The sequence below is a fragment of the Elephas maximus genome, chromosome 22 (genome assembly GCF_024166365.1).
Source record: "Elephas maximus indicus isolate mEleMax1 chromosome 22, mEleMax1 primary haplotype, whole genome shotgun sequence".
Classification (NCBI taxonomy): domain Eukaryota; kingdom Metazoa; phylum Chordata; class Mammalia; order Proboscidea; family Elephantidae; genus Elephas; species Elephas maximus.
In genome coordinates this window covers 9,983,083-10,010,000 of record NC_064840.1, presented here as the reverse complement: position 1 = coordinate 10,010,000, position 26,918 = coordinate 9,983,083, and the positions used below count along the sequence as shown (strand labels likewise).

The 26,918-nt window shown below is 43.4% G+C and overlaps 2 protein-coding genes across 2 annotated transcripts in view; one reads left to right on the top strand and one right to left on the bottom strand.

Moving 5' to 3' along the window:
* ACAD10 (acyl-CoA dehydrogenase family member 10) overlaps positions 1-2,079 on the bottom strand; it is a 53,576-nt gene extending 51,497 nt beyond the window's left edge. Inside the window, 1 exon segment of the mRNA XM_049865525.1 lies at positions 2,051-2,079. The gene's annotated coding sequence lies outside the window, so the exon portion shown is untranslated.
* Positions 2,080-2,136: 57 nt separating this feature from the next.
* Positions 2,137-26,918, top strand: part of BRAP (BRCA1 associated protein) — a 32,976-nt gene continuing 8,194 nt past the window's right edge. Inside the window, exons 1-10 of the mRNA XM_049865975.1 lie at positions 2,137-2,412; positions 3,634-3,795; positions 4,475-4,673; positions 5,871-6,060; positions 11,476-11,589; positions 13,615-13,763; positions 16,897-16,972; positions 17,411-17,549; positions 17,924-18,033; positions 21,141-21,230. Coding sequence (XP_049721932.1) covers positions 2,331-2,412; positions 3,634-3,795; positions 4,475-4,673; positions 5,871-6,060; positions 11,476-11,589; positions 13,615-13,763; positions 16,897-16,972; positions 17,411-17,549; positions 17,924-18,033; positions 21,141-21,230 — 1,311 coding nt within the window. The 5' untranslated portion in view covers positions 2,137-2,330. The remainder of the gene's footprint in view (positions 2,413-3,633; positions 3,796-4,474; positions 4,674-5,870; positions 6,061-11,475; positions 11,590-13,614; positions 13,764-16,896; positions 16,973-17,410; positions 17,550-17,923; positions 18,034-21,140; positions 21,231-26,918) is intronic.

Below are 26,918 nucleotides of genomic sequence, written 5' to 3'. Positions count from 1 at the left end.
ACCCCATAATTGTAAGTATGGTCTTTGGGTTCTGTGTGGCCATTGCAATGAATTATCAAACCCAGTAGAGAGTACTGTGGGAGGGACAGTTGGTGTCAGAATTGGTAGAGATGGTGGAGAGAGAAGGCATGTCTACCCTCCACTTCATAAGAGTCACCCTTGGGCTGTTGATCTTGGTTCTCCTTGCCCCTTGTGGGGTTGAAGGAGGTCAGACACCGGCTTTTTACACTTGCCCATCTCTGGCAAACAATTCCAGTTCTCTGGACTGGCATTGTCCGTAGGTACCATAGTCTTCTTCCTGCCTCTCAGAATAATGAGATTACAATGATAATGTACATTTGCAACTTAAGGTACACTTTCATAAATACACACACGGTGTGGCTATCATATATTAAAGAGTGGTTTAGTAGAAATAAAGAGGGTTGGATCTTCAGTCAGATTGCCTGGGTTCAAATTCTAGCTCTGCCCACTTACTAGCTGTGAAATCTTGGGCAAGTTACTCTTTCTTTAAACCTCAGGTTTCTCCTCTGTAAAACGGGGATAATTATAGTACTTGTCTCAAAAAGTTACCGATACATAAGATAAAGTACGTAAAGTACTCAAGTTAGTATCTGGCATACTGTTAAATGTCATCTGTTACTATAATATACTACAAAAAGTTCACAGGCTTTCTCGTATGTGATATATGTTAAAAAAGAAAAAAACCCATTGCCATTGAGTTGATTCCAACTCATCGTGATCCTGTAAGACAAGCGTATAACTGCCCTATAAAGTTTCCGAAGAGTGCCTGGTGGATTCAAACTGCTGACCTTTTGGTTAGCAGTCATAGCCCTTAACCTCTACGCCACCAGGGTTTCCCACATACATACACACACACATATATGTACACACATATATATATACAGCATGTGGCATATGCACTTTCATATAAACCAGTGATTTTCAACCAGGGCAATTTTGGCCCCAGGAGACATTTTTGGTTGTCACCACTGTGGGGGAGGCACTACTGACATCTAGTGGGTCAGGCCAGGGCTACTGCTCAATATCCTACAATGCACAGGACACTCCCCCACAAAGAATTATCTGGACCCAAAATCTCAATAGTGCTACGGTGAAAAAACCCTGGCATACAGTGCGTACTGAAACGTATTTCATAGGACGCAGTCACAAGCTACAGATACACACATATCCTGTGGTCATATTATACACATAGTCGACATAGCTACACATGTCCACGACACACGGTGACACAGCTTGGATACTGTTAGAGCATATGCCTAGTACTGAAACCTGTCACGTGATGTGCTATGTACAAATGGACTGTGGCTGTCAATACCTATATGCTAATAGGCAGTCTGACTGACTGGCAAGAATGCTGAATCTCAATAAAGCTCATGTATACAGAATCTGAGTCTTTATCTGCATTTCAGTTCACCCTCACAACCACCGAACGAGGATATTCCAATTTTACGGAATGGCTAGTTCAAGGTGACACAACTGGCGATGAAGGTCGGCTCCGTAAGGGCAGGAATCGTGTCTATGTTAGTCGCTGATGTGTCCCCCAGCGCCCCAGCAGTCCCTCGGCTCCTAGTAAACATTTGTGAAGTGAAGCGGTGGGGCCAGGACCCAGACCCAGGTCTGTCTCCAGAACGTGCGCTTACAGCCCACCGCCCATTACCTGAGAAAGCTGGCAATCGATTCCCCACTCCCTACGGGCCCCCAGGGAAGCGGCTTCACCTCTCTGAGCCTCACTGTACCTATATGTTAAGTGGGGCTGTAACAGAGGCTGCCGGGAAGTGTTAAACAGGGCAAAGGAAGCATGAGCGCTCTGCACAGCGGGCTCCTGGGACAACTCGGAGACCTGCAGAGCCGGGGCCCTCTTGCCACCAGCTCAGGCGGGCTGAAGGCGAGGCCTGTGGAGCAGCCAGAGGTTAACTCGGGCCTGGGTACCAACCCACCGCTCGGCCTCCGAGCGCCTAGCTCCCAGAATCCCCTCGACGCCCCTGCTCTGCAAACTCCTTAGCGACCCTCCCAAGGGACGCAGGCTCACCTCCGCGCCACCGCCCCGGTCACGTGGCCGCCGCCCCGTCCAATCAGCGCGCGTGCGTGCGTGCGTGGCCCCACGGGTCAGGGACGGAGGCCGGGAGGCGGAAGTGGAGGTGGTTGTGGCTCTGAGGGCCGCGCGAGGAGCTAGTTGCTCCTGCTTAGGCGGCGGCGGCGGCGGCGCTGAGGCAGTGGCGGCGCTGCTGGCCCCGGACCGCTCGGCTTCTCGGCTCGCCCCTCAGCCCCACCTGAGCCCGCCGGGGCCTGCGCCGGCCAGCACCTGCCCTATGAGTGTGTCACTGGTTGTCATCCGACTGGAGCTTGCGGAACACTCGCCCATCCCCGCCGGTTTCGGCTTCAGCGCCGCGGGTAAGTCCCCCGGCTTCGTCGCCTTCCCTGTTGCCCGCTCCTGGGCCCGACGGCTCGCCCTCCCAAAGCACGGACCCGGGCAAAGACTGCGGCCAGGGTTTTTGTCCCAGGAAGAAGCTGAGACGTGAGTGGGGTTCCTCTCATCCCATCCGTCCTAAGAGGCCTTCACGGATGTCATCTCTGGGAAGTCTTTTCCCGGATTCTCCCTCCCTCTGCCTTTGCATGGAGACTGTTTATACCTGACGCGACTCCCTCCGCCTGAGTTAGAGTCGACTTGGGTAACTGTTTGTCTCACTTGCCCTTCTCTGGACTCTTGAAGGTAGAAACGGGATCCCTGGCGATGCTGACAGTCCCTGGTTTCGTCAAATTGTTTCTCTTTGGAAGAATACTTTTTAGGCGTTTTGTAGCAGTAGTGATCATTACAGCTAAAATTTGGGCACATCCTTTATCCCAGCACTGTACTAAAGACCTTGTGAGAATTTTCTAATTTCATTATTTTTACAACAACCCTGTGATGTAGATAGGTGGTATACCCCTTTTACAAATTGGGAGTTGGGAAACTGAGGCCCAGTGGCTAAATAACTTGCCCAAGATGAATGGTGAAACTGGGATTCTAACTCAGGGAGCTGGACTTGCGAGCCTGAGCTCTTCACCAGCCACACAGCCTCTCCAGTGAGGGGTGCAGCTATGATTCTGTTCCTTGGATCTCAAAATATTATCTGGCAGCAACAGTCATTCAAGAAATATTTGTCGAGTGCTGGTGCTGGAGCTTTAGTTGTCTGCAGAGCAAGACGTGGCACTTGCCTTAATGGCACCAGCAGTTAAATGAGGGAGACAGATGAATTAGACGTTTAGAGAACAAGTGTAGAATTACAACTGTGATGAGTGCTGGGAAGAAATGAGAAGCTGTTTGGAGAACGGTTACACAGGGATTTGACCTGGTTGGTTTGGGAAGGGGAGCTGAGGCAGGTAAGGAGGGTGTCATTGAAAACTCTGGAGGAGCAAATTGAACATTGACTGTGATTTAATGGGCTAAGAGTACCTTCCAAAGGCCAGAAAGGATCTCTGAGTTCCGAAAGTCAAATAAATCGACATTAGCCACATACCAACATCTATGTGGGTCAGTCTTGGGGGAAGGCAGCACAGAGACCTTTCAATTAATCCACTGGAAATGGAGAGGCGTTTGTTTTATCAGGTATTAATCATTCATGTGTTCTTTAGCCGGGGAAATGTCTGATGAGGAGATCAAAAAGAAGACACTAGCTTCAGCTGTAGCCTGTTTAGAAGGGAAGTCACCAGGGGAGAAAGCAGCAATCATACATCAGCATCTTGGCCGTCGAGAAATGACAGATGTGATCATTGAGACCATGAAGTCAGACCCAGGTATGCTTTCTAAAACCCTGGACTCTTTTTTTGTAATGTGAGCCCCTGGTTGCTTGTTTTATACGTGTTGTTCATTGCGCCCATGATTGTGATCTCTAGCGTAGTTTTATCTTTCGCTGCCTGTGTGTCTTATGTGAGCTTGTCAAACCAATTATCCCTTCTAAAAAACTCCCAACAAGCTGTGTTGCCAACTCTTTTCAGTGGGGGAGAGCTACTTACCATGTGGGTCAGTGGCAAATCATGAAGTGACTCTAGTTAAACATATTGTTCCTCCCCCGGTTCTACCAGCTTTTTCCATCCAGGGGAGTGGATGTATACTGCATTCCCAACATGGAGGTGGTCAGAACTGGTAGGTTTCATTTTCAGACCTAATAACCGCCAGTGTTCATCTCGTTTAGGAGTACGTGACAGAAGACACCTGCTTGTGTTATGATACTGCTGAATGTAAGAGCCATCCTTACTAAGTTTCTGAGGGTGTTACTGAGCTTTTACAGGCCAAAGAGAGATTTCAAGTTGAAATGCCCCCAGACTCAACTGTCTTGTGAATTCAGTTCTTAATGTGGTACATTATAATTGCTTTGTCAAAGCTTTTCCTCCTGACGTGAATTTTTAACCTGGTTAGAATCCTTCAGCGTATTTCCTATTAGTTTATAATCTGCTAATTTTCGATTTGTGAAAGATGAGCTAAAAGCTACAATGGAAGAAGGAAAGTCTTCAGAAGCATCCCCCACTGCACACAGAGGTAGAGATCAAAGTAAGGAATGCGTAAATGCTGCTCCCGAGTCTCCATCCAAACAGCTTCCAGACCAGATTTCATTCTTCAGTGGAAACCCATCAGTTGAAATAGTTCATGGTATTATGCATCTATACAAGACGAAGTAAGAAAAACCTTGATTTCCGTTTGGGTTGGTCTGTTTTTTTGACATAGGGTGGAGAAAAAGTCTCTTGCCCTGAAAGGAAGTGGTTATTTTAAGCTTCAAAGGATAATACTTCCATGTGTTTTATATTAGAGAATTCTTAGATGTTTTACATTTGGTTAATCTTACCATTGGGCAAAAGCTTCCCTTATGAAAGAAACGTATAAACACACTGAAAAAAATGTTCCCTTAGCAGGTGGGCATGGAAGGTGATAGGGGAATTGACAGTAGAAAAGAAAAATTAAAGGTGATCTATAGCATCATTGTAGTCTTATACTCCCACCAAATCTTCACTGAAGAAGCTGCAAACAAGTCAGTTAACCTATCACAGTTCCGTCACCTTTCAACCCTTTTCTGTGGGCCCGACAAAGTTGCTGGAGGTCACAGGAAAGGAAGTGTTCATCTAGGTGATTTACAAGTGGGGCCATCAGCTCTTTGGATAATTGGTGACTGATCTCTTAAAGGCTGTTCTTGCTGGAGCTTGTTTGCCAGGTCCCCACTGGGAAAACAGTGAATACTCAGGTTGCCATTTTGGATCACAGCTGTTAAAGTGGGAGGTTTTTCTTTCCACTGTTTCACCTATTGCAACCGAGCAACATTTTCTGTATCTTCAGAGTCACAGCCTCATGGGTTAGACTTCTCTTTCCTATATTTAGAGCTTGTTTCCAGACCCTTTGAAGGAAGTCCGTAGCTAGGGTTGTGTCTCTACATTGGCTAATGACAGATCATTAGTCAAAAACTAATGAGAGAGTGGTAGAAACCGGAATTTTTTGTGATACATGTATATTTTTTTCCCCCACAATAAAAAAAAAAACTAATGAGAATGAGGAACAAACCAATGAGCGTTTTCCCAATGCAGATTCCTAAGCGTAGCAAGCCTTTTTAACTGAGGATTAAACATTCCACTTGGCGGGGGGGAGCGGTGGCATGAAGCAGGACATTTTAAAGCTTACCATAAACTTCACTGCAGATGTGTTTAAGGGATTCTGCATTTACCTTTCTTGCATGTATTTTTGAGTAAGATAACAAGCTGTTTAAGCTGATTCGTGAAATATTACACGTTTGATTTTTTTCCTTTTGGGCATAAAAGTCTGATTAGTGTTGTCTGAACTAACCACACCTCATCTATTCAAGACAATCTAATTATTGTCTTTTTAGTAAGATGACCTCCTTAAAAGAAGACGTAAGGCGCAGTGCCATGCTGTGTATTCTCACAGTCCCTGCTACAATGACCAGTCATGACCTGATGAAGTTTGTCGCCCCATTTCATGAAGTCATTGAACAAATGAAAATCATCAGAGACTCTACTCCAAACCAATACATGGTGTTGATAAAGTTTAGTGCACAGGTAAAAGTTGTAAGATCTTAAAAATCTCTTTGCCACAGAAACTGTGTTTTTGAAACTGTGTGATAATAGCTGCACGTGATTTACAACGTTTCGCATTGAACATTCTGGGCACGTATGTCTTCTAGGTTTTTGTTGGTGTATTTCTGAGTTCGTCAGTGGAGCCATAATTCTCATTATACCCGTACTTTTTTATAAATCTGATTGCGTGTGAAATCTAGTTTTTTGTTTTTTTTACTTAGTAGTAACTATTCCAGAAGAACACTAGTTCCCAGGCTTTTTGAAGTTGACACGAGATTATTTACCATGATAACCCTGTGTCCCTACTTCTTTTGGTCTCATTTTTAAAAGGTGCTCTTTGGCACATTTTAGAAATAAAATCCTATTTTTTTTATTATTTTGGTGGACCAGAGGAATTTTGTGACATTTCTGGAAATATTGACTATGCTTTAGAGTTCTGATTGGAAATCACTGTAATAGAGAGACAGAAACATTGAAAGAGTGGTGATAAGAGTGGTGATATTTTCAGTCATTAGCAGTGCTTGTGCATAACAGATAGCTTTGAAGTAGGAAGGCTTTGCCATCCACTCAATTTCATTCATTGCGCCAAGCACCTTTCACAAACCTCAGTTATAAAGTTACTAGAAAGATATTTTCTTGGGTTTGCATACTCATGAGTATATACGATTTCATATGAATATAAAAATGAGGTATGTTTTAGAACTAATCCAGGTTGTTAAGGAGCTCCCCAATCCTTAGGTTTCATTCAGTTGTTTTTTTTTTTTTTTAATAGCCTATTGTATTTTTCTATTGAAATTTCATTGGGTTTTGAAATACAGCGTTGTCACAGTCTTACCTCATTCCAAACAGTCTTCTTGAATTTGTCACAGATAAATAGTTCCAAGTTGCTGATTGACAGAACTGGGTGTGCCTTCAGGACCATTAGCCGTGGCCTCTCTGACTGGTTGCCTAAGATTTGTGGGTAAGAGGGAACACATGATCCAAGGTTACACTTGCCTCCTCCTCTTTCCTCTTCATAAAAATCCAGAGCAGACAGCATAGCAACCATTCGCTGGCCATGGGGTGAAAGCTAAGAGAAGCGAGAGTTGGATTCTATCTGTGCCTGTTCCATAGGCCCCAGAGAGAAGACCCTTAGTATGAAGCTCTATATACACAGTTGTCACCTCTTTAATCTTTATAAAGTACCCCACCATCGAGGAAAACATTTAAACATGGGTTTCAGCTGTTCTGTAGACTTAGCCTTGACAACTTGATGTGGAAAACAGAAACACACCTGCAAAACTGCTTTTACTGACTGTCAGAAGGCCTTCCAAGATTACCGAGGAACTTTGCAAATAATGGGCAAGTGGCACCTTAAACCTGTTAAAATTTGGTAGCACGTTTAATAATAAGGGCAGTGATGATCATATCTAACCCTAATTAACCGCTTGAGTGGTTAAGCACTTAGATGCTAACCAGAAGGTTGGCCATTCAAACTCACCAGCCGTTCTGCAGGAGAAAGATGTGGCAGTCTACTTCCATAAAGATTACAGCCTTGGAAACACCATCTGGCAGTTCTACTCTGTCCTGTAGGGTCACTATGAGTCAAAATCAACTTGATGGCAACGTGTTTGGTTTTTGTTTGGTTTGTGCTGTACCACTCACAGTGGTAAAGCTTCACGTACGTTATCTTTTTGAATCCTTGGCAACCCTCTGAGGTAATGGATAGTGTTGTTATTCCTGTTTACAGATGAGGAAACTGACTGCAGAGAGAAATGAGTCATTTGCCCAGGGTCACACAGCTAGAAATAAGGGCTGAGCTGGGATTCGAGCCCTCACTTTTAATCCCTAGGGCATACTCCTGTCCTAGTAGGAGTGGGGTGAAGGTGTGGGAAGGGAAGAGGCACTGTTTCCAAGACATTGTGTAACAGCAGCACTTGAGTAATGGTTTTTTACTTAACAATTAAGATCAAGTGACACATAAGCAAAGTCTCATTAATAGATTAGGGAAAACACATTAAGACCCCCTTATCAAAACCAAACCAATCCCACTGCCATCTAGTCGATTCCAACTCGTAGCAACCCCATAGGACAGAGTAGAACTGCCCCATAGGGTTTCCAAGGAACACCTGGTGAATTTGAACTGCTGACCTTTTGGTTAGCAGCCAAACTCTTAACCACTACGCCACCAGGGTTTCCAAGACCCTGTTAGACTTTTTAAATTGTCTGAAGTCTGAGAAAGCCACAAACTTCCTTGTGGCAAATGCTGCTGTTCATAACATCCAGATAATACTGTGGGTATTTTCTTTTCACTGTTAGTGGATTTTCTTTGTACGTCTGTGTGTTCTCTCCACCTCTGATTTTGACCAAGTGCAGGTTGCTCAAGTTATCAGATGCTGTCTATGAAAGAGCTTGCTGCACGCCCTTCCCAGTGGAGTTAGAACCCTTGACCTCAGATCGTTGGTTGTATTATTATTCATTGCTACACCTGGTTTGGGGTCTGAGGCCCATCCTGTGAAGGAGTTTCCCAGGTCTGATAACATCCTCCTGGCATATGACTTCAAGTTGTTCAATTAATAATGAGCCGTAATGAGAACAGTAGAGCACTGACTAGATGTCAGTCTCCATGCTAAGTGCTTTTCATGCGTTGTCTCCTTGAATCCTCTCACCAATGCCGTGAAGTAGGTGTGGCTAATTTCTATTGTATGATTGAGGAAAACCACAGCTCAGATAAGTTCAGTCACTTGCCCAAAGCTACACAGCTAATATGTTGGAAGTGGAATTAAAGCCTAGGCAGCCTGACTCCATAGTCTTGGCTGCTAACCATATTCTTACTCCTTTCTTTTTCTCACCAGAGAACTTTTAATGAGAACCTACAGGCCTTCTCTATATCTTTTATAGTGTTTTGAATTTCTTTTGGCCTTCTCTTTATGCTTGAAGTCTTAGAAACAGATGTGCTTACAGAGTTGTTCTGTGACCTTTAGGAAACTCGGTCTTTGGGTACAGAATTTGTAATTCATCAAGACACATGAAAGCACGGGGGTTCAGTACAGTAAACCTGCAAAAGCCGGAACCTGGTAAGGTGGAAACATATCAGTGAAGGAAAATTCAAATCTTTTCCACTTAAACGAGTGATGTAACAGTGTAAGACTGTACCCCGTCAAAGGCAGAAAGCATTCAAGACCTGGAAAAACGCTGTCTCGTTGAGTTCCAGCTCTCACAGGTTTCACTGTTGTCCATGGGGACAAAAAGTGACAGGTAACTTCTTAAGTATGTTGGCTCCTTTTCACTCGCATGCCTTGCATAGGCTAGGAGATACCTCTTGAGAAATAAAGTAAGTTCTCACTATCGTTGGTCACTGTGACAGTGAGGGAACCTGGATCGCAATGGATTTTTCTCAGTGTAGCTTGAAAAGAGAACAAAGGGACTAGAAAAAACAACAAAAATTGGATTTCTTTACCTTTTTGGCTCTACAAAACACAAACATTCTAAAATAAAAGAATTGTTTGTTCTGTGTTTTTTGCTGTTAGCTACAGGCTATTGCAATTTTGTGTAATTTGTTCCCTACTTTCTTCTTGGTGTGTAATGCAGTGCCTGGCACACACTGAGTGCTCAATGGCTGTTTGAACTAATGAAGCCAGATTTCCTATACCGAGAAGTTTAAAGAAGGGATCCATGTGTTCGAATTGGGGAATCTCAACTGTTTATAAATGTTCTCATTTCAAAAACATGCATACATTTGGTCTCAGTAAACAAGCCCCCCAAGAAGGGACTAATGTGTCTGGTGTTGAGTGGGCTTTTATCACATGCCTTGTGTCATGAACCCTGTCCACTTCTGAGGAGGCATTGGCAATTAGTGAGCATTTACAGAGCTGGAGGGTCTGAGGAGGGGGTGGCCTTTTTCTCAGCTGCTGCATTGGGCCCTGAAGAACTGGCCCTGGCATCCAGGCAGTCGGTTCCCTCAGACCATGAATCCGTTTGCTCACTGGGCTGCTTACGCAGCCAGAAGCATTTCAAGAAAAAGCCACTACTCGTGAAATATATGGGGAGCCGTTTTTGGTTGCCTCTTTTTTGTATTAGAGAAATTTATTATTCGACAACTGGCTTTTAACATTTGGATGAAGTTAAAATGCACTGTTCTCAATACACAAATTGTTTCCGGGAGGACAGGCCCTCCCCAACCCCCACCCCAGTAAGAATTACATTCAGAATTGGTCTTCCTTCCTCAGCTGCGTAGCTCACTTGGTCGTATTAAGAAAGCATAAATAATCAAGAATCCACATTTGAATTACATCATCAGAGTGGAATTAAAAGCTGCTGAGAAACTTCCGGCAGCTGTAAGACTCAGAAGCCCTAGGAGGGTGGAAAAGCGGAACTATTTTTGTCTGGTACAACCTGGATCTCTTCCTAATGATTGGTGATGCGGCATTTCCTTTTGCAGAACCCACCCAGAAGCAGGTCGTATAGATAGGTTTGTAGGGCCAAAGCACACAACTTCCTGTGTTTGGGCTAATCCCTGTGTGGGAGTGAAATCCAAACAAGCTTTGGCCTCCCAGCTGCCTCTAAAATGTGAAGCTTAAAAACTGGAACCGTCTCTTTGTTGCTTCTTACTAAGGCTAGCCTAGAAGGTTTGAGGTACCTGTATCCACATTCACAAATACACACGCACCTTTGCAGCTTTACCTGATGGTAGCTGTTGCCCATTATTCCACCTCTCTTCCACTGTTAGGGAACCAGACAGGTTCACCTTGGACCTCGACCTTGGCTGAGAGTTTTACTTTCGGTATCAGACACTAGGTTGCTTAAAACCTCCTGATGGGATCCTTATCTGGATATCATGTAGTAGTAGTATTTGATTTATTGAAGAGACGGAGCTGCCTTTCATTCCATGCCAGTTTCATTGGTGCTTTATTTTTTCTTGACAACGATGCTGACATTTTGTAAAAGAGTCTTTTTTTTTCTCAGTATTTTATTTTTCAGTAAAAGAGCTTTTCCGTAATGGTCGTCAGTTATGATTTGGTTCCAAGCTTTGCAAAAATGAGTGTTCACTTTTCAGCTGCTGTGGAAGTGCTGACTAAAGACAAAAAAACAGATAGCAAGGGACATGTTGACCGGTGCTGGTTGAATATTAGAATTGTACTAGCCGTCAGCTTATCGCACTTCAGTACCTCCTGCCAGTTCAAGTAAAAACTCTGTAGCCTAGGAAGCCTTGTAGAGATGTAGCCTGTTCAGCTGTGGAGTCAGTCAGCCAGTCAACCTCCATTTGTAGATGTTCCTTTTGGTGATTGCTTTCTCTCCTAAATATAAATTTAAAAAGCTGATGAGAATAACTGAAGCCACACGTTTTGAATATAAAGCAAGTTCATTTTAAGGATATCTCTGAATTTATTTTTTTCTTTTCCTCATTGGTGTACGTAGGCTGATGCAGACAGTTTTTACGTGGCATGCAATGGCCGCCAGTTTAACTCAATAGAAGACGATGTTTGCCAGCTCGTCTATGTGGAAAGGGCTGAAGTGCTGAAATCTGAAGATGTAAGTGTGAATGACTTTTATATTTGATGTAAATGTATCAAAATGGTATAAAATTGAATGTTACAGTATTATCTGAGGAAATGTCTCAAATAGGCCAATTCACGGGGGCAGAAAGTAGATTAGTGGTTGCCCAGGGACCAGGAAATAGGGAGTTATTGCTAATGGTATGGGATTTCTTTTTGGGATGATGGAAGTGTTCTGAAATTAGATAGTGGTGATGGTTGTACAACCTTGTGAATATACTTAAAAATTATTGAATTATATGCCTTTAAATGGTGAATTTTATCTCAATTTTTTTTAATTGCCAAGAATGTTTTAAAAAATTTTTAAAGATATTATCTGTGTTGTTGAAACTGTTCAGCTAGTCCAGATCAGTGAAACATCACCCAGAGCCAAGAAGAGGTGTTTCTGGTTTTATTTTAAATATTAACCTTGAATCCCCTTCCCAATTCTTGATGACTGATTCTGCTTTGATAGCAACTTGTGATTGTGCTGAGCTGCCGCCCTTAATGGGAACCTTTCCCACAATATGTCGTCCATTGAGTCATTTAATGTAGCAGATTCAACTCTGTTTTATTATTAGATTTCCCTGCTTTTATAGTAGGTCTGAAATCAGCTTGATGGAAGTACGTCCTGATTAGGTTGTTCTATCATTGTCGTGGCTGGGTGCCATTGAGTCAATTCCAACTCATAGTGACCGTATATGACAGAGTAGAACTGCCCCATAGGGTTTTCTAGGGCATAATCTTTACAGGAGCAAATTGCCACTCCCACGAAACCACTGGGTTGGGTCGAACCACCAACCTCTCATTTAGCAGTCAAGTGCTTAACCGTTGCACCACCAGGGCTCCTTGTTCTGTCATTAGATTATGTAAAATAAAATTTGATACGAGGTAAACGGGGGCTCTCTTGTGCTGGCCACTGTGCTAGACCTCAATTTTAGAGACTTCTCTAAGTGAACATGGCTTCTTTAGATACTTCTTGGAATTGTCTGCTCCTCAGGGGCTGTAGTCAGTATGATTTTTTTCTCAGCTCACCCTTATGTGTATGCCTTCCCCATCTTCACCTAAGTACTTCCTACTCACCTTTTGGCCATCAGATCTCAGCTGAGACGTTGCTTTCTTTGGGGTGTCTTTTCTGACCACCTAGACTAAATCGTGCCCCCTGCTTCACACCATTGTAGCTTCCCATATGTTTCCTTCATAGCACTTAAAACTATTGGTAATCTGATTTTTGTCCCTACACTCTAGGCCCCGTGAGGGCAGGGACTGACTCTGGCGTTTTGGACTGAATCTGTTTTTCTTCACCACTATCCCACACCTAGGACAGTGCCTGACATGTAGCAGCGACTCAATAAGTATTTGTTCATTGAGTTAATACAGAAAATCAGTGTTGTGGATGCTGTTATCACCAATTAAACTCCAAAACCAAACTCGTTGGTCTCGAGTCATTCTGACTCATAGCGACCCTATAGGACAGTAGAACTGCCCCATAGGGTTTCTTTCCAAGGAGCGCCTGGTGGATTCATACTGCCAACATTTTTGGTTAGCGACCGTAGTACTTAACCACTATGCCACCAGGGTTTCTGTTACCACGAACTGGACAGTGTTGTTATAATTTATGGAAAAATCATCCAGAATCATTCCTACTCTGCTGTTCTTATTCCTTTGCATTCTGTTATAGTCCTAAGATGCTTAGATCATGAGCTAGGAGTCTGGTCACATTTTAGAGTTATCCATTCACGTTTTGGCAGCAGTCTCTCTTCCTAGAGTATCAGCCCCACGAGGGAAGGAATCTTGTCTCTTTTGCTCACTGTATCCACAGTGTCGGGAATATAGGGAGTGCGTAGTCAGTACTTGTTGACTGAGTGAGTGAATGAAAATATTACCAATTTAAATTACCTGGAGAGAGTCATAATGTTGAGATCACCCTGCCAGGAGTCAAAAAGCGACAGGGAAACTTTTTGGAAAGAAGAAATCAGAGCTGGGCTGAAGAGTGCAGCTTACGTGCGGTGTGTCCCTGCAGGGCGCCAGCCTCCCCGTGATGGACTTGACTGAGCTTCCCAAGTGCACAGTGTGCCTGGAGCGCATGGACGAGTCTGTGAATGGCATTCTCACCACGTTATGTAACCACAGCTTCCACAGCCAGTGTCTGCAGCGCTGGGACGACACAACGTGAGTGCAGATGCTCCAAAGAGCCCATTGGTATACTTCTCTGGGACCAAAAATAGCCACCACCAGAAACTAACCATTGCAGTGTTTAGTTGTATAAACCTCGGTGCCACACGGTAAAGTGGTCATACGGAAGTGCCTCCCATTCTCTTTCTTCCTTTTCCTCAGTTCACATGGGTATCCGTATCCTTAGGCGAGGTCCTTTGTAGTGTGCTGATCCTGAGTCCTTGCGGAATTTTCCAAATAAGCATGAGTTGTTCTTTCCTTCCAAGAGCCAGAGAATTGAAAAAAGAAAAAAGTCAGCTTAGCCTTGAGCCTCTTGTGCTAAAACCAAATCTTCGTCTGAAACCTCATTTCTTACCTGCACTTGGTGTCTGCCATTTACTTTGGCATTCTTATCAACTGGACTACAGCATCCTAACATTTTAGTTTCTCCAGGCTATTGATGACCCAGTGGCCAGCAGTAATAGCAGTCACCTAGTAAGAGACACAGACCTATAGTGCCCTGTTTCCCAATGCAACGGATCCGTTATTCATAGGGAGGCATTGCTGCAGACAGAGAACTCAGAGGTAACCTGTACCTTTGTTTTTTTTTTAATCAAGGGTAGTTTCTTCTTTTGCAGACCGTACCGTAAGACTTAGCTAGAAAGTAGATCACACACTAACCTTCACGATACACAAGGAGAAATAGAGGATCAAATAACCTCACACATAAATGTGAAATTGCAGCCACAGCAGGTGTCATGAAGGAGCAGTGTGAAGCACGACGACTGGAGGGTCAGCCAAGGTTGTCTGAGAGGTGGCCTTTGGAGCTGAGAGCTGAGATTGAGCAGGAGTTAGCCAGGTGGAGAGTGGGACTCAGGAGGAGGCACTGGGCAGGGTCGGAGGTGCATATGGGAGGGGTAAGAACATTCCAAAGCCCAGAAGTTATGAGGAGTGGAAGTTCAGAGGAATCTGCTCTCAACTTACAAGTGGGCCAGCAACTGGGAGGAGACACCGCCTCTAAGGGCAGGGACCTGGCCTGTTGACTTGTTTACTGCTGGGTGCCTTACAGGCATGAGCCCTGGTGTGTAGTTCGGCTCAGTAAATATCATTGAGCAAACACGTAAACCTGGGGTTTTGCAGAGCGTGCTTATTTGACTGGCCAAGAGTCTTGCCTCAATCCCACAGTGTCCTCAGCCAGCCTGTTCTGGAGTATCACTGGGGGCTCTTCAGAGAGTCATCCAAGTTTAAAGTCTTCTTGAATAAAGCCACACCAAAATGTGTGCTTCGCATAAAGTGCTTATCTGTATCTTGTGTCCATCTGCCACACCGTTTTGGACACTTCTTTGTTCCCTGCCACTCCAGTTTGACTTTCCATATAGATTAACTGTCATAGAACTACAGCATTTCAAAGTTGGAAGTTTCTTCAGAGATCATCTTGTCCAGCCTCCTCAATTTGCAGAGGAGAAAACTGAGGCCCAAAGAGGTTAGCATTAGCATGGTCAGTGTGTCCTGGCCAGAGTGGCAGAACTGGGACTAGAATTCAACCCCCACATAGGGTGTGAGGCATAGCATCTGCCCTCACAAGCACACAGTTCATTTAGCAAGTGGGTTTTGAGCCTGCGTATGTGGACAGTACAGTGCTAGGTGCTGGGGAAAGAATTGAACCTGGATCCTCCTCAGGGAAGTTCTGTCTTCTAAGGGAGTGGAAGCATACACATAAGTGCACGTGTTCAAGGTAGGTTGAAGGAGATAGAGATGGGCGTTGCCAGGAAGACTGCAGGCAGGAGCTGGCATTGGCACTGGGCCTCAAAGGGTGGTTTTTTCCACGTGCGAAGATGTCAGGAATGGGCCTTCTGGGAGGGTTTCCCCAAAAATCTCCTTGGGAACATAAAAATTCAAACTTATTCTTGGAGGGGGAAACGGGAATAATTTACTAAACGGTAAATTATTTTTTAGTAGATAGATGGTATATAACAGAGTCCTAATTGTATCATACAAATAAGTTTATTTTTGTAATTTTTCCGCTTCTTTCTCAGGATCAGATTTATTTTTGAGAAAGATCATTCTGGCACTATGTGGAGAATTAGATTTTAGAATTAGCTTGTTTTGTTATCCAGCTACTACACACAGAGAAAGGATGACACAAAGTTAGTTCCCACCTTTGACAAGACTCCATACCGCTTGCCAGCTGCCATTTTTTGTTATTCCTTTGAGTTTATAGTCTGTTTTCTCTTTTGATATTAAGAAAAAAGAGATAGACTGGATCCTTTAACCTTTTCTTTGGAAGTGTAGCTAGAACCTCCTTACCTGTGACAAGAACTTAGTGTTCTTCCTACTTATTTCCTTTTCTTGGTTTTATTTACTCAGTTGGGCAGCAGATCAACCCGATACTGCTTATGTCTTGAGTATCCTTTCTCCTTGGAGCCAGTTAGCCTCAACCCTTAAATTACAACCCACTTTCTATTATTTTTGCTTATCTGACAAAAATATTTATGACTTGTATTAGTATTACGTCATCTTGTATATAATAGAAAAGGATTAATGGATTTTTTCAACGCCATTTTTATTAGTTTTTTGTAAATCATAACCTGAGTACTTACACAGCACTCATATCTTCACTGCATGGTACGATGTCGTGTGTATTTCAGGAAGTACATTAACAGTTTTGTTTTTTTTAATTTGATACAATTTACTACAGATTTTTATTTCCAACTCTTAAAGAGCAACCTTGAGAGGACAGGGTACTTTTTGAATGATTGAAGTCTTTGGAAAATGTGGGTAGAGTAGATTGAAGTAAAAATACCTTGTGGATAACCAGGTATGAAATAATAACCTGTCTCAAGTCTCTCCTTCTAATCTGTAAATATTTAGCTCTTTGATTATCTTAGCTTTAGGCAGGAAGCTGGAAAAGGGTATGAGGCCAATCAAGATTCCTCTGGTTTATCAACATTTTATATTTTTAATTTTCTTTAATAGTAACTTGAAAATGTTTTGTTTTTGAACGTTGAACATCAAAGTGTTTTGTTTTGCTGTCCTTAGTTATAATCAAAAAGAATGTATAAAAGAAGGGAGATACAGAATTAACTTTCAGGCTCTGTGACATCTGTCTTTCCTATTTAATCCGGACCATCATCTTTTGCTGTCCCGGTAGGTGTCCCGTTTGCCGATACTGTCAAACGCCAGAGCCAGTCGAAGAGAATAAGTGTTTTGAATGTGGTGTTCAGGAGGTAAGTAAGGGGTGCAGGGGAATAATAATGAACGTCTGGTGCTTTCTGCCACCTGGTGTAGCTTAAATTCTCTTAAATTCTTACCAAAACTGAAGTTCTGATTTTTTTGTCTGGGGTCAGGCAAGAAATAGGAATACCCAAATGCTTTTACTTCCAAGAAAAGTACTGTATGCTTTTATTCTTTGTTCCTTATAAAGGCCTAGACATTTTTTGATACATTGTGAACGTTTTTCTTACTATTTACATAAAGCTCCTTAGACATCAGAGTGAGAAAATGATTTACCCATAAAATCATCCTCGATTGTGGGCCTTGAAACGTGTTTATTCAAAACTCCTGTAGAAACAACTCAAAGTCTGTTGCAGGCCCCTTCCCACCCTAAGCGGGCTAAGTCATATATTTTCACTTGGCTGATGAAGATCTCACCTTCCTCTTGGCAGAACCTTTGGATTTGTTTAATATGTGGCCACATAGGCTGTGGGCGGTACGTCAGTCGACATGCTTACAAGCACTTTGAGGAAACACAGCACACGTACGCCATGCAGCTCACCAACCACCGCGTCTGGGACTACGCCGGAGGTGAACACCGCCCTTGCTTTCTAATTTGGAGTCATTCTGTGTGGGAACTTTTCCTTCGGAACCTCTCCACTTTCCCTCACAGTGTGAAATGTCATCTTCCTGACAGCTGTCTCAAACTTGAATTCTCACGGTGCCCCTGAGAGCACTGTTGGCCATGAATGGCCTGAATCGCACATTATAAAGAAAGTTCATACTTCCACTCTTGCCCGCTCACTCTCTCTTTAAAATTCAAGTGATTTAGCCCACCTTTAAAGAAATACTGCCAAGGCATTTAATTTTGACCTATGAAAACAAAAATTTTGTCAGAGTTAACACATATGGAGACCCTTTTCATTCTGAAGAAACAACTTTGGTTGACTCATTCTTTTCTTTAGATAATTATGTCCATCGACTGGTTGCAAGTAAAACAGATGGAAAAATTGTACAGTATGAATGTGAAGGTGATACTTGCCAGGAAGAGAAAATAGATGCCTTACAGCTAGAGGTAAGCTGCTGTAGTCACCACCTTTTTACTCTTCTAATTCGAAAGGTTGTTTGGGCTTTTAATTTTGCCATTTACCCTCATGCAAACTTTTTTTTTTTTTTTAAAGTTCTATCACTGCTATGAATGATTATTCAAATACTTTTATTCTGTCTCTTTTGAAAGTCTAAGTTTCACTGTGCCTTACTGTTTTCAGTGAAATGTTCCCAGTTGTCTCAAGTTCAGGCTTATGGTTGTCCTTCATAGCTGCAGTAAAGCTGGAAGTTAAAAATGTTCTCGTTGGCGTCACGTTGTCAGGTGCCGTCGAGTTGATTCCAAGTCATAGCAGCCCTATAGGGTAGAGTAGAACTGCTCCATAGGGTTTTCTAGGCTGTAACCTTTCCAGAAGCAGATTTTTCTCCTGCGGAGGGGTTAGTGAATTCAAACTGCCAGCCTTTCGGTTTACAGCTGAACACTTAACCATTGTGTCACCAGGGCTCCTGGCATCACATTAGTAAGTGGAAACTGAAGAGACTTGGTCAGAATGAAGAAAAGCCAACAACATTGTTCCGTGCCAAGAAGCTTTTTCTTAAATTTTGGGTTGGTGTTTTATGAATTAAAGGCATGTATTCTTAAAGTAGGAGCCCTGGTGGCACAATGATTAAGCACTCAGCTGCTAACCAGAAAGTCCGTGGCTCAAACCCACTAGTGGCTCTGTGGCAGAAAAGACCTGGGAATCTGCTCCGTAAAGATCACAGCCTAGGAAACCCAATGGGGCAGTTCTGCTTTGTCCTGTAGGGTCACTATGACTTAGAATCAACTCGATGACATACAACAGCAATACTCAAAGTGTACGTTTTATGATGAAATTAGAGACACAAAGCCATCTTTTGGGCATTAATATACTTGAAAAACAACAAAATTAACATAATTCGATTTTTCTCCATAGCAGTAAATCCTGTCTACTCTTAAGTGATACAGTATAAATTTTATGTTAGTAAAAGGAAAATGAGTCATATTTTGTGTAAACTTCAAAAAAGATTTTATAAACAAATACCTTAATCTTGGGAGGAATGGACATTTGAAAACATGCTCAGATAGATTCCATAAAACGGCTTAAAATAAGGCTGGTGTTGTTACCATTAATAGATGGTTATGTTGATGTGAAAAAAGATCAAACCCTTTATGTTTTTATTAGAATAAGTAGCTCTTCCATGTTGACTGTAAGTATGTACACACATTTTGTTCTTTCAGCAAATAATTATTGAGGGCTCCTAATTGTCAGCCCTGTTCCCGGCACTGGGGACACAACGCTAAACGAGCCTGATGAAATCTACCCTCATGAAGCACTCACTCATTCTCCTGATTGTCCTTTTTCTCGGTTGCACTTTCGGTCTCTTACCTAGCCTGCAAGCAAGTTCACATCTCTAGTCTTCTGAAATGCAGGTGTGAGCTCGCCACTCCTCTGCCTTGATTCCCCTTTGCCTACGTTTTTCAGCATAAATATTCCAAAGCCTTCCAGTTTGGTCCCAACTTATCTCCAGCCTTGTCTCTCCATACCCTAGCCTCCAGTCTCACTGGTCTTGCTCACCTCCGGAGAGATGAACGTTCCTAGCTCACATCTTGATCCAGGAGTTCTTTCAGGACTCACATCTCTCTCCCCTCCTCCTGCTTGTCAAGAGCCTTCTCGAATTTCACCTTCTTTCAGAAGTCATACCAGATCCTGCCACCGTAAGCCATCTGTCCTCTCCCTGTAGTTACCCAGCACTGTCATTCATTCGTGCAGGCATGTAGCAAACATTTCTTGACATCTACCATGTGCCAGGCACTGGAGGCTTGAGGATAAAGGTATAATTCTCACTTTCGAGGAGTTCACAGCCCAACCAGGGAGACAGGCAGGTAAACCAGTGATTAAATGCTAGCATCGTAAGTGCTATTAATAGTGGACAGAGTGCTGAGGGAGCTGAGAAGGGCTGGGAGGGACAGGGCAGTTTCCTGGAGGAGAGAAGAGGGAAGATTGTTTGAGTTGTACTTTGATTATAACTGGTGTGGTTCTTTATACAGCCTGCTTGAACACTCAGTTCTGTTTTGCTTTTTTAATGTATGTTTCTCCTCGAGCAGATCCACAGTCCAGGAAGTTGGGAGTATATTTGTAATCTCCATGTTCCTCCTGACCCAGTGTGTGTTGAGTGGAGTAGAACCAAGCTGTAAAAAAATGTTCTGATGGCTACTCCTACTCTTCTGTAGACCATTAAAGGCCAGTTTCTGTTTTGTTTTGTTTTTAAATTGTGCTTTAAGTGAAAGTTTACAAATCAAGTCAGACTCTCATACAAAAATTTATGAACACTTTGCTATACACTCCTAATATATACCCCCTGAGGCAGCACACTCCTTCCTTCCACTCTCTTTTTGTGTCCATTTGGCCTTCTTCTGACCCCCTCTACCCTCTCGTTTCCCCTTCAGACAGGAGATGCCAACATAGTCTCATGTGTCTGCTTGATCCAAGAAGCTCATTCTTTACCAGTATCATTGTTTATCCCATAGTCTAGTCCAATCCCTGTCTGAAGAGTTGGCTTTGGGTATGGCTCCTGCCTTGGGCTAACAGAAGGTCTGGGGACCATGACTTCCAGGGTTCTTCTAGTCTCAGGCAGACCATTAAGTCTGGTCTTTTTACGAGAATGTGGGGTCTGCATCCCACTGCTCTCCTGCTCCCTCAGGGGTTTTCTGTTGTGTTTCCTGTCAGGACAGTCATCGGTTGTAGCCGGGCACCATCTAGTTCTTCTGGTCTCAGGCTAATGTAGCCTGTGCTTTATGTGGCCCTTTCTGTCTTTTGGGCTCGTAATTACCTTGTGTCTTTGGTGTTCTTCATTCACCTTTGCTCCCAGTGGGTTGAGACCAGTTGATGCATCTTAGATGGCCGCTTGCTAGCATTTAAGACCCCAGACGCCACTCTCCAAAGTGGGATGCAGAAATGTTTTCTTGATAGATTGTGTTATGCCAGTTGACTTAGTTGTCCCCTGAAACACTGGCCCCCAAATGCCCACCCCTGCTATGCTGTGAAGGCCTAGTTTTAATTGCTTTTCAGAGACTGACATCAGTGACTTACGTTTTGGTGTTTATTCTGTTTCTAGTATTCATATTTACTAACAAGCCAGCTGGAGTCTCAGCGAATCTACTGGGAAAACAAGATAGTTCGGATAGAGAAGGACACAGCAGAGGAAGTAAGTCTCTGGTTTGGTGACTGTGCTGAAATGCCACGTGGCAGGGAACTCTGGTGTTGGGGGTGGGGAAGGCAGAGGCCAGGAGAAAGACGATCTTAGAGTCTACCCTTTTCAGTCTCATGTACAGGTAGAGTACTGCTTGGCCTAAAAGAAACCTTGGGTTTGAAGGCTTGAGTATTTTGGCATTTGAGGGTTTTGGGAGGGGTTTTTTTTTTTTTTGGTTGGTTGGTTTGTTTTTAACCTCAATCAGGCTTTCTAGTGCCGTGTACAGTCCCATTAAAAAAATAGAAGTATGTACATAACGGTTTGTAATTTGAGTCAGCCAGTTGGTTTGTCAACTTGAGAACAGCTGCTTTGGGGAGCTCAGTGTGGGCTTCAGAGGCAGCAAGATGCTGCTGAGCCCTTCTACATTGAAGGAAATAAAATCGGGCAAAGACACAGGTGCTTCGGCCACCACCCTGGTGCCTTACTGGTCTAGGGCAGTGGTTTCTAAATTTTAACAAGAGAATCCTTTAAGGAAGATGCCGTTCACTACTCCAGGGTATAAAAGAGAAAAGTGGTGTGACCTTTGGGAGGGCCCAGAGATCTAACCGCTTGCTTTTCCCCTTGTGCCCAGCATGTCCGAAGAACCCTTTAGGGTTCCAAAGAAGAGAGCTTGAAAACCAGTGAGCTATAAACTCCTCCAAGGGTTTTTGTATAATTAGGACCCTAAGAACCATTCTCAAGACTGTCTAATTCATTGCTTCCCTTGGTGTCAGCTAAGGGCTTTTTAAAATTAAAATGATGATTTTAACAGTTTTGTGAGCTGTCACCAATATCCAGGCCTTCAGATGGGACTGCAGAGCAGGGCTTGGGACTCACCTCTTTGGTGGCTGGGATGACCTGGAGCATGGTGGACCGGGCCCAGGCTCTTACTTGATGCCAGCCCCAGGGGCCCCAGTCTCTGGATGACCAGCTATCTTGTGCCTAAGATGAGGAGAAATCAGTTTTTTAAATCAGTGCATAACACCAGCTTTAAAGTGACCTTTAGTTAAAAATTCTTGATGAAATTGTTAGAAGAACCTCCCAAGCAATGGAACTGCCTTTCCGGAAGTGCTGAACTCACATGACTTAGAGCTCCGAGTAGGGTTTGATCAATCAGAGTACTGATAGGGAAGGACATGCTCCCTGCTGTCTGGTACTCACTGGGGGCGAAGCATGGCTGCTGCCACGTGATGGTAAGTAATGGACTGGAAGGAGCACCCGCAACTCCACTTCAGCCAAATAAGCTTCATGCGCGCTCTGCAAAGCTAACCTCAGGATTCTCTCTGCCCTTGAAGACTTTTAGGATTAACTATATTCCCAAAAATATGTCAGTGAAAGGCAAGTCAAGGGGCAGGGAAGCTACAACTGTGAAAGTCGTATTTACTTTTCTGTAGGAATGAGGGGGAGGCGAGGCAGCCCTAAACATAAAACTTTAAGTGCTTGAAAGGATCTTTTTGTTTTCTAATAACAAATTCCATTTATCTACAAGTTAATGGATTGTGTAAGCCTGTGGTCCCTGCCGCCATCCTCCCTCTTGACCAGTCCCCTGTCCATCTTCCTCCAGCAGTGGGGCTGCCTGAGGAGAAACAATAGCCGACCCTGGGTTTTGCTACCGAAATTCTCCTTCATGGGTCTCTGAGAAGTGAGTGTTTGGGGGGTTGGGGGGTGGTGGTGAATGAGGGTGGAAGTCACGGCGGATTTAGTACTCTCTCCCCTAATGCCTTAGGTAGTGCCACGGTTATGGCATGTGAGCAGAGACCTGTTCTAAACAATGAGACTCATTCCTACTTGAAGGGTCTTAGTTTTCATGGAGCCATATACACAGAGTCAGTGGCCAGTCCAGGTGAATTCCCCTAAAGATACGGTTTTCCCTAACTTCATTTTAATCAGTATTTTTCCAGCTGTGGATAGTGAAATGAATTTGGTAGGTCACAATTGGTATTTTCATTAAGTAGGATAAATGTAAAGCATCAGAGTTTGTTGCATTTAATGTTTTGTACAGGGCTTCCAGCTGGTTCCTTCTGGTTCCAGCTTCCGCTGAGAATTTGCATTTCTATCAAGTCAGGAGATCAAAAGACGCATTGCATTGGGCAAATCTGCTGCAAAGGACCACTTTAAAGTGTTGAAAAGCAAAGATGGCACCTTGAAGACTAAGGTGAGCCTGACCCAAGCCATGGTATTTTCAGTCATTTCATATGCATGCGAAAGCTGGACAATGAATACAGAAGACTGAAGAAGAATTGATGCCTTTGAATTGTGTTGGTGAAGAACATTGAATATACCATGGACTGCCAAAAGAACGAACAAATCCGTCTTGGAGGAAGCACAACCAGAATGCTCCTTAGAAGCAAGGATGGCAAGACTGCATCTTACATACTTTGGACATGTTGTCAGGTGGGATCAGTCCCTGGAGAAGGACATCATGCTTGGCAGAGTACAGGATCAGCGGAAAAGAGGAAGACCCTCAACGAGGTGGACTGACACAGTGGCTACAACAATGAGCTCAAGCATAATAACGATTTGTGAGCATGGCACAGGACCGTTCAGTGTCTGATACATAGGGTCGCTGTGAGTCGAATCTGACTCAGTGGCACCTAACAACAACAGCAGCAGCAAGATCCCAGGAAGTTATATATAAGAGTTACCTGGGGACCTTGTTAAAATGCAGATTCAGTGTATCTGGGGTAGGAATGCAAATTCTCAGCAGGGAACTTGTTAGAAATTCAAATTCTCAGCAGAGGTTCAAACTGAACAAACCGGTGTGAAGCCCTGGTTTTGCGAAACTCATTTCAATACATACGTGTGTGTGTGTGTGTGTGTGTGTGTGTGTGTATACTCTGTATTTCTTTCTCTGGACTAATGGTTAGAAATGTTTCTAAAAACACTAATCTTTGTCACATTTGTCTACTGCAATATTGAAAACAGTTTTAGGGTTACTTGGTACATGTCAACTGATTTAAATGTGTTTGGTTTAATTATCTTTACTTAAACCAAAACATGCATACACAGTTTGGTTCCATTTGATAGTAATTTCTGTTCTTCCGTACAAAGATAGGAGTCAGTTCAGGAGAAGACATCACAGGATCTAGTGGTCTCATATTTTAAAACAATATTGAAGAGAAACACTGATACCAAACTAGAATTAGAGCAGTTCTAAAGTTATTTTGATCTTTGTGACATAGAGGAATTTTTAGAAGGCTCCCTTTGGTTGCATGTTCTTCTAGCGTGATGAAGATGGCTGTAGAGTTAATTTCTACGAAGGGTTATTTTCTTATGAAAAAATCAGTGCTGTCAGACACCTGCTAGCTCGTATGGAATATGTTAAAAAGGCAGGGTTAAGAGTGAGCGGCCTTCCTCTGACCTCATAGCTGTTGCATACATCACCAGCAGGAACTCAGCTAAGAGCCTCGATCTTGCTTGCAGTCAGTTTTCCTTTGCGTCAGGACTGAGGCCTACAGGGAGTGCAGAGGTGTAGAATTCTGCTGTGGACCCAGGGCTCCTGGATCCACCACACTCCAGCCAGGTGACCGTGGGCACACTGCCTGTCCTTTCTCTAAGCCTCAGTTTCTGTAGAAAGTTGACATATTTAAGTCAGGGTTGTTACAGGGAATAAATGAGATGCTGCTTATAAAACACCTAGACAAAACCAGGGCCATAGCATTTATTTTTTGAACATTTTATTTGGTTTGGGTGAAAATTTACAGAGCAAATTAGTTTCCCGTTCAGCAATTTATTCACATTTTGTTTCATGACAGTAGTCGGAATTCCCTCAGTGTGGCAGCATTCTACCCCTTTCCTCCTTGGGTTCCCGGTTTCCATTTTCCTGTCTTTCCTGCCCCTTCCTGCCTTTTGAACTTTGTTTTTGGGCAAATGCTGCCCTTTTGGTCTTGTATGGTTGATTGTTCTGAGGGGCACGTTGCTCACGAGTGTTACTGTTCACATTATCAGCCTGTCTGTTCTTTGGCAGAAAGGTGATCTCTAGGAGTGGGTTCAGTTCCAGGTTTAAAGGGTGTCTAAGGGCCATACTCATTCATATGTGGTTTTGTTTTAAGGGCCATAGTCTTGGGGATTCTTCCAGTCTCTATCAGACCAGTAAGCTTGGTCTTTTTTATGGATTGGAATTTTGTCCTACGTTTTCTCTCACTCTGTCCAGGACCTTCTTTTGTGGTCCTGATCAGAGCAGTCAGTAGTGGTAGCTGGGCACCATCACTTCTGGTCTCAGGCTAATGGAGACTGTAGTTCATGTGATCCATTAGTCCTTTGGACTAATTGTTTCCTTGAGTCTTTGATTTTCTGCACTCTTTGCTCCAGAGCAAAAGAGACAAGTAGTTGGATCTTAGATGGCCACTCACAAGCTTTTAAGAACCTAGTCGCTACTCACCAAAGTAGGATGTAGAACATTGTCTTTAGGGACTGTGTTATGCCAAGTGACCTAGATGTCCCCAAGACTGTGATCCTAAGCCCTCAAGCCCAGTGATTCATTTGCTCAAGGCATTTGATTATGGCTAAGAAGTTTTCATAACTTTGCCACCTGTGTTCTCTACTATATTGCTATTGTTGTTAGGCGCTGTCAAGTTGGTTCCAACTCAAAGTGACCCTATGTACAACAGCGGAGCACTCCCCGATTCTGTGCGGTCATTGCAATGCTTAAGCCCATCATTGCAGCCACTGTGACAATTCATCTCTTTGAGGATCTTCCTCTTTTTCGCTGACGCTCTACTTTACCAAGCATGATGTCCTTCTCTAGGGGCTGATCCCTCCTGACAGCATGTCCAAAGAACATGAAACAAAGTCTTCGTCCCCACTTTTCGGGAGCATTCTGGTTATTCTTTCTCCAAAACAGATTTGTTTGTTCTTCTTGCAGTCCATGGTATATTCAGTTTTCTTCACCAACTCCATAATTCAAAGGCATCAATTCTTCTTCAGTCATCCTTATTAATTGTCCAGCTTTCACATGCATATGAAGTGACTGAAAATACCATGGCTTGGGTCATGCGCGCCTTAGTCTTCAAGGTGACATCTTTGCTTTTTTAACACTTTGAAGAGGTGTTTTGCAGCAGATTTGTCCACTATAGTACATCGTTTGATTTCTTGACTGCTGCTTTTGTGGGTGTTAATTGTGAATCCAAGTAAAATGAAATCCTTGACAAGTTCAGTCTTTTCTCCGTTTATCATGATGTTGCTTATTGGTCCAGTTAATTCCTGGTGCCTTTTTTTTTTTTTGCCAGTGCCTTCAGTGCAGCTTGGACTTCTTCCTTTGCTGTCATTGGTTCTTGGTCACATGCTGCCTCCCGAAACGGTTGAGCGTTGACCAATTCTTTTTGGTACAGAGACTGTGTATTCCTCCTGTCTTCTTTTGATGCTTCCTGCGTCGTTCAGTATTTTGCCCGGAGAATCCTTCGGTATTGCAGCTTGAGGCTTGAATTTTTTGTTCAGTTCTTTTAGCTTGAGAAATAACTGAGCATGTTCTTCCCTTTTGGTTTTCTAACTCCAGGTCTTTTGCACATTTCGTTTTAATACTTTGTCTTCTCGAGCCGCCCTTTGAAATCTTCCGTTCACCTCTTTTGCTGTATCATTTCTTCCATTCACTTTTGCTACTCTCCGTTCGAGATCAAATTTCAGAGTCTATTCTGACATCCATTTTGGTCTTTTCTTTCCTGTCTT